We start from the raw sequence: 12,529 nt of genomic DNA, 5'->3' as shown, positions 1-12,529 counted from the left end.
TCCACGGCCCGCCCTGTCATTTTAAGGCAGGTCATTTTTTCATTTAAACTACAGTCACCACTGCACCCTATGGTTTTTCCTTTCTCTGCGTGTTTTCGGTTGAATGATTGGATATGGCAGTTAGGGGAGGAGCTATATAGCAGCTCTGCTGTGGGTGAACTCTTGCAACTTCCTGTTGGGAAGGAGAATATCCCATAAGTAATGGATGATCCGTGGACTGGATACACTACAAGAGAAATAAATTTATCAGGTAAGCATAAATTATGTTATTGTATAAAAAATAAGCCATGCACCCATAAAGAATAAAATCAACACCGTCATATCTTTATTAACAATTAAGGGCTAAATTACAAGTCGAGCGCTAAATTTTTCCCTGCACGCAAACGCGATAATTGACTTTGCATTTTTTATATTGAAAAAACAACTGCACTAGGCAGTTTTGGGGTCTAAAGTTGGTGGCAGTGGGGTGCTAGAAACATAAAAAGAACATTGTCTTCTATGTGAAGAACATTGGAATATAAAATATGAATAAGTCACTTTAGCGCAGTTGGGTGTCGGGTTAGAGTGCAAGCGATGTGTTGTTTTTTTTGCAAGCGCACTCCATTAAAGTCTATGGGGAGAAGAAGTTAACATGGTAGCGATAACTGAAGTCCTGAAGTTAGCGTGTGTTGGGTTTCGTCTGCTTGTTAACTTTTTACTTTCAGCTTGTAATACACACCCATGTAAATTACTTCAAGCTGTGTTTTTTGCTCAAACGCAAGCACGAAATAGCTCACCAGTCGTCATCTACCCCATAATAAATATTACATAGGCATTGCACTTTCCTTCCCAAAACCAGAAATTAGTAGAAAACATATCTCTAGTTAAATAAAAAATAACTGGTGACTAAATATACAAATAAATATAATTAAATATTTTAAATTGGTTGTGTAAACTGAATTCATTTTTTTTCTTAAAGTTTAAATAAAGTGTTACATTCTTATATACACTATCTGATAAAAATTATTTACATAAATATTCATTAAATTATTTTATGAGGTTTAAAAGGTACTTGATATATGACAAGGTGTTTAAATTGAAAGGGCTATAATGTGTATATATACAATTACTCAAAAAGGGAAGGTGTTTGCTAGCCAGTGCTTCATTCCCACGTGTTAAGGAACTCCGTTCACCCCACTTACTGTCAGATAAACACTTATTAATGTTTTGCATGCTTGTTTTTATTACAGATTAAATGGTAAAACCATATGAAATTGTAGGTCATTGCTAGACTTTACACCCAAAATTCCACCAGAACTATCATTTTAATGTGCAAGTAGACCCTATTATGCTATTTTTTTAATGTATAAGATGTCCATAGATGTAAGGGTTAGCATACTTTTAGTGGTCAAGTTTTGTGGGAAAAAAAGTACAGAAACCTCTTCCACACTTTTTAGGCATCACTTTCTCATTCATCCTAAAGCCTGTCTTTAATACTCTTTAGAAAGTTTTATAATCTCTCAGATCTCATAATTTAGCTCTTCCCTCTCTCTTTCACTCACCTACAATTACTGCTCTCATGGGGAATTAACATTTTGAGCTCTTTATGTTTGAACAACTGTGCTTAGAGGATGCTAAATACCTGAAATAATACTTGGAATCTATTTGTTTGCAATCCATTAGTCTTTTTTTCTTTACTTTTTGATAGCCTTTCTTCTTTCAATTTCCTTTTGTGCCTATTACTGGATGGATTTTGTGTAGGGACATAAAAATGAAAACTGGCTACTTTAATTTATTTTCTGTTCTACGCTGATATTCACAAATAACTCTTCCTGACAGTCTTCATCTAAGCAACAGCTTTAAGAATTGTAGGATTATTTGAGGTCTTTTCTCTTGCAAGGTGTATCCAGTCCACGGATTCATCCTTTACTTGTGGGATATTCTCATTCCCTACAGGAAGTAGCAAAGAGAGCACACAGCAAAGCTGTCCATATAGCTCCCCCTCTAGCTCCACCCCCCAGTCATTCTCTTTGCTGGCTCTAAGCACTAGGGTCTCTCTCGGGAGTGTAAAGTGAAAAAATATTTCTGACGGAGGTCAGAAAGCTAAAACTCTTAACTACTTGCCGAGCTCTTTATTCCATTCCTCGGCCATCTGTGGCTCAGTGCATGGAGACAATCGGACTAATGGTTGCGGCAATGGACATAGTCCCTTTTGCTCGGATACACCTCAGACCACTGCAACGATGCTTGCTCAAACAGTGGAATGGGGATTATGCAGATTTGTCTCCTCAAATTCAGTTGGACCAGGAGACCAGAGATTCTCTTCTCTGGTGGTTGTCTCAGGATCACCTGTCTCAAGGAATATGTTTCCGCAGGCCAGAGTGGATCATCGTAACAACCGACGCTAGTCTGTTAGGCTGGGGTGCGGTCTGGGACTCCCTGAAAGCTCAGGGTTTATGGTCTCGGGAAGAAACTCTTCTCCCGATAAACATTCTGGAACTGAGGGCGATATTCAACGCTCTTCAGGCATTGCCTCAACTAGCGGCGGCCAAATTCATCAGATTTCAGTCGGACAACATCACGACTGTAGCTTACGTCAATCATCAGGGGGGAACAAAGAGTTCCCTAGCGATGACGGAAGTAACCAAAATAATCAGGTGGGTGGAGGATCACTCCTGCCATCTCTCAGCAAGTCACATCCCAGGAGTAGACAACTGGGAGGCGGATTTTCTAAGTCGTCAGACTTTTCACCCGGGGGAGTGGGAACTCCACCCGGAGGTATTTGCCCAGCTGACTCAGCTATGGGGCACCCCAGAGTTGGATCTGATGGCGTCCCATCAGAACACCAAACTTCCTCTCTACGGGTCCAGGTCCCGGGATCCCAAGGCGGTATTGATAGATGCTCTAGCAGCGCCTTGGTCCTTCAATCTGGCTTATGTTTTTCCACCGTTTCCTCTCCTCCCGCGTCTGGTTGCCAGAATCAAGCAGGAGAAGGCTTCGGTTATTCTGATAGCGCCTGCATGGCCACGCAGGACTTGGTATGCAGACCTAGTGGACGTCATCTGTCCCACCATGGTCACTGCCAATGAGGCAGGATCTTCTAATACAGGGTCCGTTCAATCATCCAAATTTAGTTTCTCTACGTCTGACTGCTTGGAGATTGAATGCTTAATTCTATCAAAGCGTGGGTTCTCTGAGTCAGTTATAGATACTCTGATTCAGGCTAGAAAGCCTGTCACCAGTAAAATCTACCATAAGATATTGCGGAAATATCTGTGTTGGTGTGAATCCAAGGGTTACTCATGGAGTAAGATTAGGATTCCCAGGATATTGTCCTTTCTCCAAGAAGGACTGGAGAAAGGATTGTCAGCTAGTTCCTTAAAAGGACAAATATCTGCTTTGTCTATCCTGTTACACAAGCGTCTGGCAGAGGTACCAGACGTTCAAGCGTTTGCTCAGGCTTTAGTCAGAATCAAGCCTGTCTATAAACCTGTGGCTCCGCCATGGAGTTTGAATCTAGTTCTTTCAGTTCTTCAAGGGGTTCCGTTTGAACCTTTACATTCCATAGACATTAAGTTGTTATCTTGGAAAGTTTTGTTTTTGATAGCTATCTCTTCTGCTCGAAGAGTTTCAGAATTATCTGCCTTACAGTGTGATTCACCTTACCTGGTGTTCCACGCAGATAAGGTAGTTTTGCGTACCAAGCCTGGTTTTCTTCCTAAAGTTGTTTCTAACAAGAATATTAACCAGGAAATAGTTGTTCCTTCTCTGTGTCCTAATCCATCTTCGAAGAAGGAACGTCTATTACACAATCTTGATGTAGTTCGTGCTTTAAAGTTCTATTTACAAGCAACTAAGGATTTCAGACAAACATCTTCCTTGTTTGTTATCTATTCTGGTAAGAGGAGAGGTCAGAAAGCGACTGCTACCTCTCTTTCCTTTTGGCTGAAAAGCATCATCTGTTTGGCCTATGAGACTGCTGGCCAGCAGCCTCCTGAAAGAATTACTGCTCATTCTACCAGAGCAGTGGCTTCCACATGGGCTTTCAAAAATGAGACTTCTGTTGAACAGATTTGTAAGGCAGCGACTTGGTCTTCACTGCATACTTTTGCCAAATATTACAAATTCGATACTTTTGCTTCTTCGGAGGCTATTTTTGGGAGAAAGATTTTGCAAGCAGTGGTGCCTTCCGTTTAAGGTACCTGTCTTGTTCCCTCCCTTCATCCGTGTCCTAAAGCTTTGGTATTGGTATCCCACAAGTAAAGGATGAATCCGTGTACTGGATACACCTTGCAAGAGAAAACAGAATTTCTTCTGTTAAGTGTGATCAGTCCACGGGTCATCATTACTTCTGGGATATTACTCCTCCCCAACAGGAAGTGCAAGAGGATTCACCCAGCAGAGCTGCATATAGCTCCTCCCCTCTACGTCACTCCCAGTCATTCTCTTGCACCCAACGACTAGATAGGATGTGTGAGAGGACTATGGTGATTATACTTAGTTTTATATCTTCAATCAAAAGTTTGTTATTTTAAAATAGCACCGGAGTGTGTTATTACCTCTCTGGCAGAGTTTGAAGAAGAATCTACCAGAGTTTTGCTATGATTTTAGCCGGAGTAGTTAAGATCATATTGCTGTTCTCGGCCATCTGAGGAGTGAGGTAAACTTCAGATCAGGGGACAGCGGGCAGATGAATCTGCATAGAGGTATGTAGCAGTTTTTATTTTCTGACAATGGAATTGATGAGAAAATCCTGCCATACCGATATAATGTCATGTATGTATACTTTACACTTCAGTATTCTGGGGAATGGTACTTCACTAGAATTACACTGTAAGAAATACATAAAGCTGTTTAATAACTAGAGATTATGTTTAACGTTTTTGCTGGAATGTAAAATCGTTTTCATTTGCTGAGGTACTGTGTGAATAAATGTTTGGGCACTATTTTTCCACTTGGCAGTTGCTTAATCTGTTTTTCTGACAGTTTCTGTTCTCCCTCACTGCTGTGTGTGAGGGGGAGGGGCCGTTTTTTGGCGCTTTTACTATGCATCAAATATTTCAGTCAGCAACTCATTGTATTCCCTGCATGATCCGGTTCATCTCTACAGAGCTCAGGGGTCTTCAAAACTTATTTTGAGGGAGGTAATTTCTCTCAGCAGAGCTGTGAGAATTATAGTTTGACTGAGATAAAAAACGTTTATTCTGTAATTTGTTTCCTGCTTTCAGAATTTGTTATCTTTGCTAATGGGATTAAACCTTTGCTAAAGTTGTGTTGTTTACAAGGATTGAGGCTATAACTGTTTCAATTTATTAATTTTCAACTGTCATAGATCTTCTGTGCTTCTTAAAGGCACAGTACGTTTTAATATTATTCTAATTGAATTGTATTTCCAAGTTGCAAGTTTATTTGCTAGTGTGTTAAACATGTCTGATTCAGAGGATGATACCTGTGTCATTTGTTGCAATGCCAAAGTGGAGCCCAATAGAAATTTATGTACTAACTGTATTGATGCTACTTTAAATAAAAGTCAATCTGTACAAATTGAACAAATTTCACCAAACAACGAGGGGAGAGTTATGCCGACTAACTCGCCTCACGTGTCAGTACCTACATCTCCCGCTCAGAGGGAGGTGCGTGATATTGTAGCGCCGAGTACATCTGGGCGGCCATTACAAATCACATTACAGGATATGGCTACTGTTATGACTGAGGTTTTGGCTAAATTACCAGAACTAAGAGGTAAGCGTGATCACTCTGGGGTGAGAACAGAGTGCGCTGATAATATTAGGGCCATGTCAGACACTGCGTCACAGGTGGCAGAACATGAGGACGGAGAACTTCATTCTGTGGGTGACGGTTCTGATCCAAACAGACTGGATTCAGATATTTCAAATTTTAAATTTAAACTGGAAAACCTCCGTGTATTACTAGGGGAGGTGTTAGCGGCTCTGAATGATTGTAACACAGTTGCAATACCAGAGAAAATGTGTAGGTTGGATAAATATTTTGCGGTACCGACGAGTACTGAGGTTTTTCCTATACCTAAGAGACTTACTGAAATTGTTACTAAGGAGTGGGATAGACCCGGTGTGCCGTTCTCACCCCCTCCGATATTTAGAAAAATGTTTCCAATAGACGCCACCACAAGGGACTTATGGCAAACGGTCCCTAAGGTGGAGGGAGCAGTTTCTACCTTAGCTAAGCGTACCACTATCCCGGTGGAGGATAGCTGTGCTTTTTCAGATCCAGTGGATAAAAAGTTAGAGGGTTACCTTAAGAAAATGTTTGTTCAACAAGGTTTTATATTGCAACCCCTTGCATGCATTGCGCCGATCACGGCTGCAGCGGCATTCTGGATTGAGTCTCTGGAAGAGAACATTGGTTCAGCTACTCTGGACGACATTACGGACAGGCTTAGAGTCCTTAAACTATCTAATTCATTCATTTCGGAGGCCGTAGTACATCTTACTAAACTTACGGCGAAGAATTCAGGATTCGCCATTCAGGCACGCAGGGCGCTGTGGCTAAAATCCTGGTCAGCTGATGTTACTTCTAAGTCTAAATTGCTTAATATACCTTTCAAAGGGCAGACCTTATTCGGGCCCGGGTTGAAAGAGATTATCGCTGACATTACAGGAGGTAAAGGCCATGCCCTGCCTCAGGACAAAGCCAAAGCCAAGACTAGACAGTCTAATTTTCGTTCCTTTCGTAATTTCAAAGCAGGAGCAGCATCAACTTCCTCTGCACCAAAACAGGAAGGAGCTGTTGCTCGCTACAGACAAGGCTGGAAACCTAACCAGTCCTGGAACAAGGGCAAGCAGACTAGGAAACCTGCTGCTGCCCCTAAAACAGCATGAATTGAGGGCCCCCGATCCGGGATCGGATCTAGTGGGGGGCAGACTTTCTCTCTTCGCCCAGGCTTGGGCAAGAGATGTTCAGGATCCCTGGGCGCTAGAGATAATATCTCAGGGATACCTTCTGGACTTCAAATACTCTCCTCCAAGAGAGAGATTTCATCTGTCAAGATTGTCAACAATCCAGACAAAGAAAGAGGCGTTTCTACGCTGCGTACAAGAGCTCTTGTTAATGGGAGTAATCCATCCAGTTCCACGATCGGAACAGGGACAGGGGTTTTACTCAAATCTGTTTGTGGTTCCCAAAAAAGAGGGAACTTTCAGACCAATCCTGGACTTAAAGATCCTAAACAAATTCCTAAGAGTTCCATCGTTCAAGATGGAGACTATTCGGACAATTTTACCTATGATCCAAGAGGGTCAATACATGACCACTGTAGATTTAAAAGATGCTTACCTTCACATACCGATTCACAAAGATCATTATCGGTACCTAAGGTTTGCCTTCCTAGACAGGCATTACCAGTTTGTGGCTCTTCCATTCGGATTGGCTACAGCTCCAAGAATCTTCACAAAGGTTCTGGGTGCTCTTCTGGCGGTACTAAGACCGCGGGGAATCTCGGTAGCTCCATACCTAGACGACATTCTGATACAAGCTTCAAGCTTTCAAACTGCCAAGTCTCATACAGAGTTAGTGCTGGCATTTCTAAGGTCACATGGATGGAAGGTGAACGAAAAGAAAAGTTCACTCGTTCCACTCACAAGAGTTCCCTTCCTGGGGACTCTTATAGATTCTGTAGAAATGAAGATTTACCTGACAGAGGACAGGCTAACAAGACTTCAAAGTGCTTGCCGCACCCTTCATTCCATTCAACACCCGTCAGTGGCTCAATGCATGGAGGTAATCGGCTTAATGGTAGCGGCAATGGACATAGTACCCTTTGCACGCTTACACCTCAGACCACTGCAACTGTGCATGCTAAGTCAGTGGAATGGGGATTACTCAGACTTATCCCCTTCTCTGAATCTGGATCAAGAGACCAGAAATTCTCTTCTATGGTGGCTTTCTCGGCCACATCTGTCCAGGGGGATGCCATTCAGCAGACCAGACTGGACAATTGTAACAACAGACGCCAGCCTTCTAGGTTGGGGTGCCGTCTGGAATTCTCTGAAGGCTCAGGGACAATGGAGTCAGGAGGAGAGTCTCCTGCCAATAAACATTCTGGAATTGAGAGCAGTTCTCAATGCCCTCCTGGCTTGGCCCCAGTTGACAACTCGGGGGTTCATCAGGTTTCAGTCGGACAACATCACGACTGTAGCTTACATCAACCATCAGGGAGGGACAAGAAGCTCCCTAGCTATGATGGAAGTATCAAAGATAATTTGCTGGGCAGAGTCTCACTCTTGCCACCTGTCAGCAATCCACATCCCGGGAGTGGAGAACTGGGAGGCGGATTTCTTAAGTCGTCAGACTTTTCATCCAGGGGAGTGGGAACTTCATCCGGAGGTCTTTGCCCAAATACTTCGACGTTGGGGCAAACCAGAGATAGATCTCATGGCGTCTCGACAGAACGCCAAGCTTCCTCGTTACGGGTCCAGATCCAGGGATCCAGGAGCAGTCCTGATAGATGCTCTGACAGCACCTTGGGACTTCAGGATGGCTTACGTGTTTCCACCCTTCCCGTTGCTTCCTCGATTGATTGCCAGAATCAAACAAGAGAGAGCATCAGTGATTCTAATAGCACCTGCGTGGCCACGCAGGACTTGGTATGCAGACCTGGTGGACATGTCATCCTGTCCACCTTGGTCTCTACCTCTGAAACAGGACCTTCTGATACAGGGTCCCTTCAAACATCAAAATCTAACTTCTCTGAAGCTGACTGCTTGGAAATTGAACGTTTGATTTTATCAAGACGTGGATTTTCTGAGTCAGTTATTGATACCTTAATACAGGCTAGGAAACCTGTTACCAGAAAGACTTACCATAAGATATGGCGTAAATACCTATATTGGTGTGAATCCAAAGGTTACTCTTGGAGTAAGGTTAGGATTCCTAGGATATTGTCTTTTCTACAAGAAGGTTTAGAAAAGGGTTTATCTGCTAGTTCATTAAAGGGACAGATCTCAGCTTTGTCCATTCTGTTACACAAACGTCTGTCAGAAGTTCCTGACGTCCAGGCTTTTTGTCAGGCTTTGGCCAGAATTAAGCCTGTGTTTAAAACTGTTGCTCCACCATGGAGTTTAAACCTTGTTCTTAATGTTTTACAGGGCGTTCCGTTTGAACCCCTTCATTCCATTGATATAAAGTTGTTATCTTGGAAAGTTCTATTTTTAATGGCTATTTCCTCGGCTCGAAGAGTCTCTGAATTATCAGCCTTACATTGTGATTCTCCTTATTTGATTTTTCATTCGGATAAGGTAGTCCTGCGTACTAAACCTGGGTTCTTACCTAAGGTAGTTACTAACAGGAATATCAATCAAGAGATTGTTGTTCCTTCTTTATGCCCAAATCCTTCTTCAAAGAAGGAACGTCTACTGCACAACCTGGATGTAGTCCGTGCTCTAAAATTTTACTTACAGGCAACTAAGGAATTTCGACAAACTTCTTCTCTGTTTGTCATTTACTCTGGGCAGAGGAGAGGTCAAAAAGCTTCCGCTACCTCTCTTTCTTTTTGGCTTCGTAGCATAATTCGTTTAGCTTATGAGACTGCTGGACAGCAGCCTCCTGAAAGAATTACAGCTCATTCTACTAGAGGTGTGGCTTCCACTTGGGCCTTCAAGAATGAGGCCTCTGTTGAACAGATTTGCAAGGCTGCAACTTGGTCTTCGCTTCATACTTTTTCCAAATTTTACAAATTTGACACTTTTGCTTCATTGGAGGCTATTTTTGGGAGAAAGGTTCTTCAGGCAGTGGTTCCTTCTGTATAAAGAGCCTGCCTATCCCTCCCGTCATCCGTGTACTTTTGCTTTGGTATTGGTATCCCAGAAGTAATGATGACCCGTGGACTGATCACACTTAACAGAAGAAAACATAATTTATGCTTACCTGATAAATTCCTTTCTTCTGTAGTGTGATCAGTCCACGGCCCGCCCTGTTTTTAAGGCAGGTAAATATTTTTTAATTTATACTCCAGTCACCACTTCACCCTTGGCTTTTCCTTTCTCGTTGGTCCTTGGTCGAATGACTGGGAGTGACGTAGAGGGGAGGAGCTATATGCAGCTCTGCTGGGTGAATCCTCTTGCACTTCCTGTTGGGGAGGAGTAATATCCCAGAAGTAATGATGACCCGTGGACTGATCACACTACAGAAGAAAGGAATTTATCAGGTAAGCATAAATTATGTTTTATGCTTACTTGATAAATTACTTTCTCTTGCGGTGTATCCAGTCCACGGCCCGCCCTGGCATTTAAGTCAGGTAAAAATTTTTTTGTTTAAACTACAGTCACCACTGCACCCTATGGTTTTTCCTTTTTCTTCCTAACCTTTGGTCGAATGACTGGGGGGTAGAGCTAGAGGGGGAGCTATATGGACAGCTTTGCTGTGTGCTCTCTTTGCTACTTCCTGTAGGGAATGAGAATATCCCACAAGTAAAGGATGAATCCGTGGACTGGATACACCGCAAGAGAAAGTAATTTATCAGGTAAGCATAAATTCTGTTTTTAAATTATTATTTTTTGCTTTCTTTCGGCTTCAACATTCAGAAGTCTGACATTGACTAATGCAGTATTTGAGCAAAGAAAAAAAAATATTTCCCAACTTTTTATTCTTCTCCTACAGAAGTCTCTTTCAGTGTTGAATATCAGCAATAACAACATCGATGAACTTCATGATTTAGCAGTTCTGGAGAATATAACACAGTTTATGGCTGTTGATAACCATCTTAAAGAAATGAAGGTAACTTTAATATTTAGTCTATTATGTATATTAGGAATATAGACAATAAATTACAATTAAGTCGTCTTTAGTAGAACTAGAACCAATACACTGCAATGGGAACAAAATATTCTGTACATTGAGCCACTGAATTCTAAAACATGTTTTTTTTCTTTATTAGATTTTTAATTTAGATTGAAAGTTCCTTTTTTTTAGCATTTTAGTCCCTAGTTAGTTGTGTTTACAAGCTCTATATGCATACAATTTGTTAATTAATTAATGATTAAAGAAAATCTAAACTTTATATATGATCATTTTTATTTTTTCAATTTATTTATATTAATTTATATTGTTAGTGAGTATGGTTTCTATAATAATGAGAAAATACCAAAGATATGCTGGAAGAGGAGGGAGTAAGTGTAATGGCAAATGACCTGTATCAAATATAGCAGTCGCTATCCAAATTAGCAGGAGAATAAATGATGTAAGCAACCGGGTCCAGCAATATAAACATATAAAAATGTCCAATAGTGCAAAGTAATGGAGGTATAATATCACTCGTATTCCGCTTTAGACATAGTGTCGTGAAATTACCTCCAAGTGAGCAGAAAAACATTTAAAGCACCATGGCTGTAAGTTGCTTGTAGGCACCAAGTACCTGCCGGCTTACCCAATAGCCCCTACGAAGACCAGGCTCCGTCACAAAATCTTGTTACCAGACATCCTCACGAAGACCAGGCTCCGTCACGGATTTCAGGGAGAGAACCGCAACACTCTGTGCTGTTCCGTCTGCTTCGATCCATGCCGAGACAGTTTGAAACCGGAAGTCTCACTCTCCACCACGTGATCCAATAGGACGCTGAGAAAGAGGGGGCTCGTCTTGCGGCTCGTCTTGCGGCTAATCCCTCTGGGCCAATGCCAGCGCAGGTACTCGGATTCTCCTTGCTAGACAGGAAACTTGAGGTGAAGGCCGAACATAGTGGCTGCCATAGAGGAAGCGTTGCTGCTTAATGAGCAAAAGACATCAAACCAAATGAAAAGAATTAAGCAGCAACGATGATAGTAAAATTAAAACTTAGCATTTATTGATGCAAAAAAGTAAAACAGTCCATGGAGGGACAGAGGTACAACAAGGAAATACAGTATACGCGTTTCGGCTGTCGCCGTAATCACTACTGCTACTCTTCTCCTACAGAAGTCTCTTTCAGTGTTGAATATCAGCAATAACAACATCGATGAACTTCATGATTTAGCAGTTCTGGAGAATATAACACAGTTTATGGCTGTTGATAACCATCTTAAAGAAATGAAGGTAACTTTAATATTTAGTCTATTATGTATATTAGGAATATAGACAATAAATTACAATTAAGTCGTCTTTAGTAGAACTAGAACCAATACACTGCAATGGGAACAAAATATTCTGTACATTAAGCCACTCAATTCTAAAACATGTTTTTTTTCTTTATTAGATTTTTAATTTAGATTGAAAGTTCCTTTTTTTTAGCATTTTAGTCCCTAGTTAGTTGTGTTTACAAGCTCTATATGCATACAATTTGTTAATTAATTAATGATTAAAGAAAATCTAAACTTTATATATGATCATTTTTATTTTTTCAATTTATTTATATTAATTTATATTGTTAGTGAGTATGGTTTCTATAATAATGAAGCACAGTCAGTCAGGTTGCTGACAGGGAGGCTTTTCCTAAGTCCATATTAAGTTTTAAAGAGAAATGTTTGTTTATTATCCCATTAAGTGTTATTGCATGTTTGACAGTAATACCAAACATCCTGAGCATAAGGAGATGAAATGATA

General features: G+C 41.2%; 1 protein-coding gene across 1 annotated transcript in view; it reads left to right on the top strand.

Annotated features, from left to right (window-relative positions):
- Window positions 1–12,529, top strand: part of PPP1R42 (protein phosphatase 1 regulatory subunit 42) — a 208,603-nt gene that overhangs the window by 71,369 nt on the left and 124,705 nt on the right. The window contains exon 4 of the mRNA XM_053715095.1: window positions 10,615–10,731. Within this exon, the coding sequence (XP_053571070.1) occupies window positions 10,615–10,731 (117 nt within the window). The remainder of the gene's footprint in view (window positions 1–10,614; window positions 10,732–12,529) is intronic.

Source organism: Bombina bombina, chromosome 5 (assembly GCF_027579735.1).
Source record: "Bombina bombina isolate aBomBom1 chromosome 5, aBomBom1.pri, whole genome shotgun sequence".
Taxonomy (NCBI): Eukaryota; Metazoa; Chordata; class Amphibia; order Anura; family Bombinatoridae; genus Bombina; species Bombina bombina.
The sequence above is the reverse complement of the archived record's forward strand: the minus strand, read 5'-3'. Positions and strand labels throughout refer to the sequence as shown.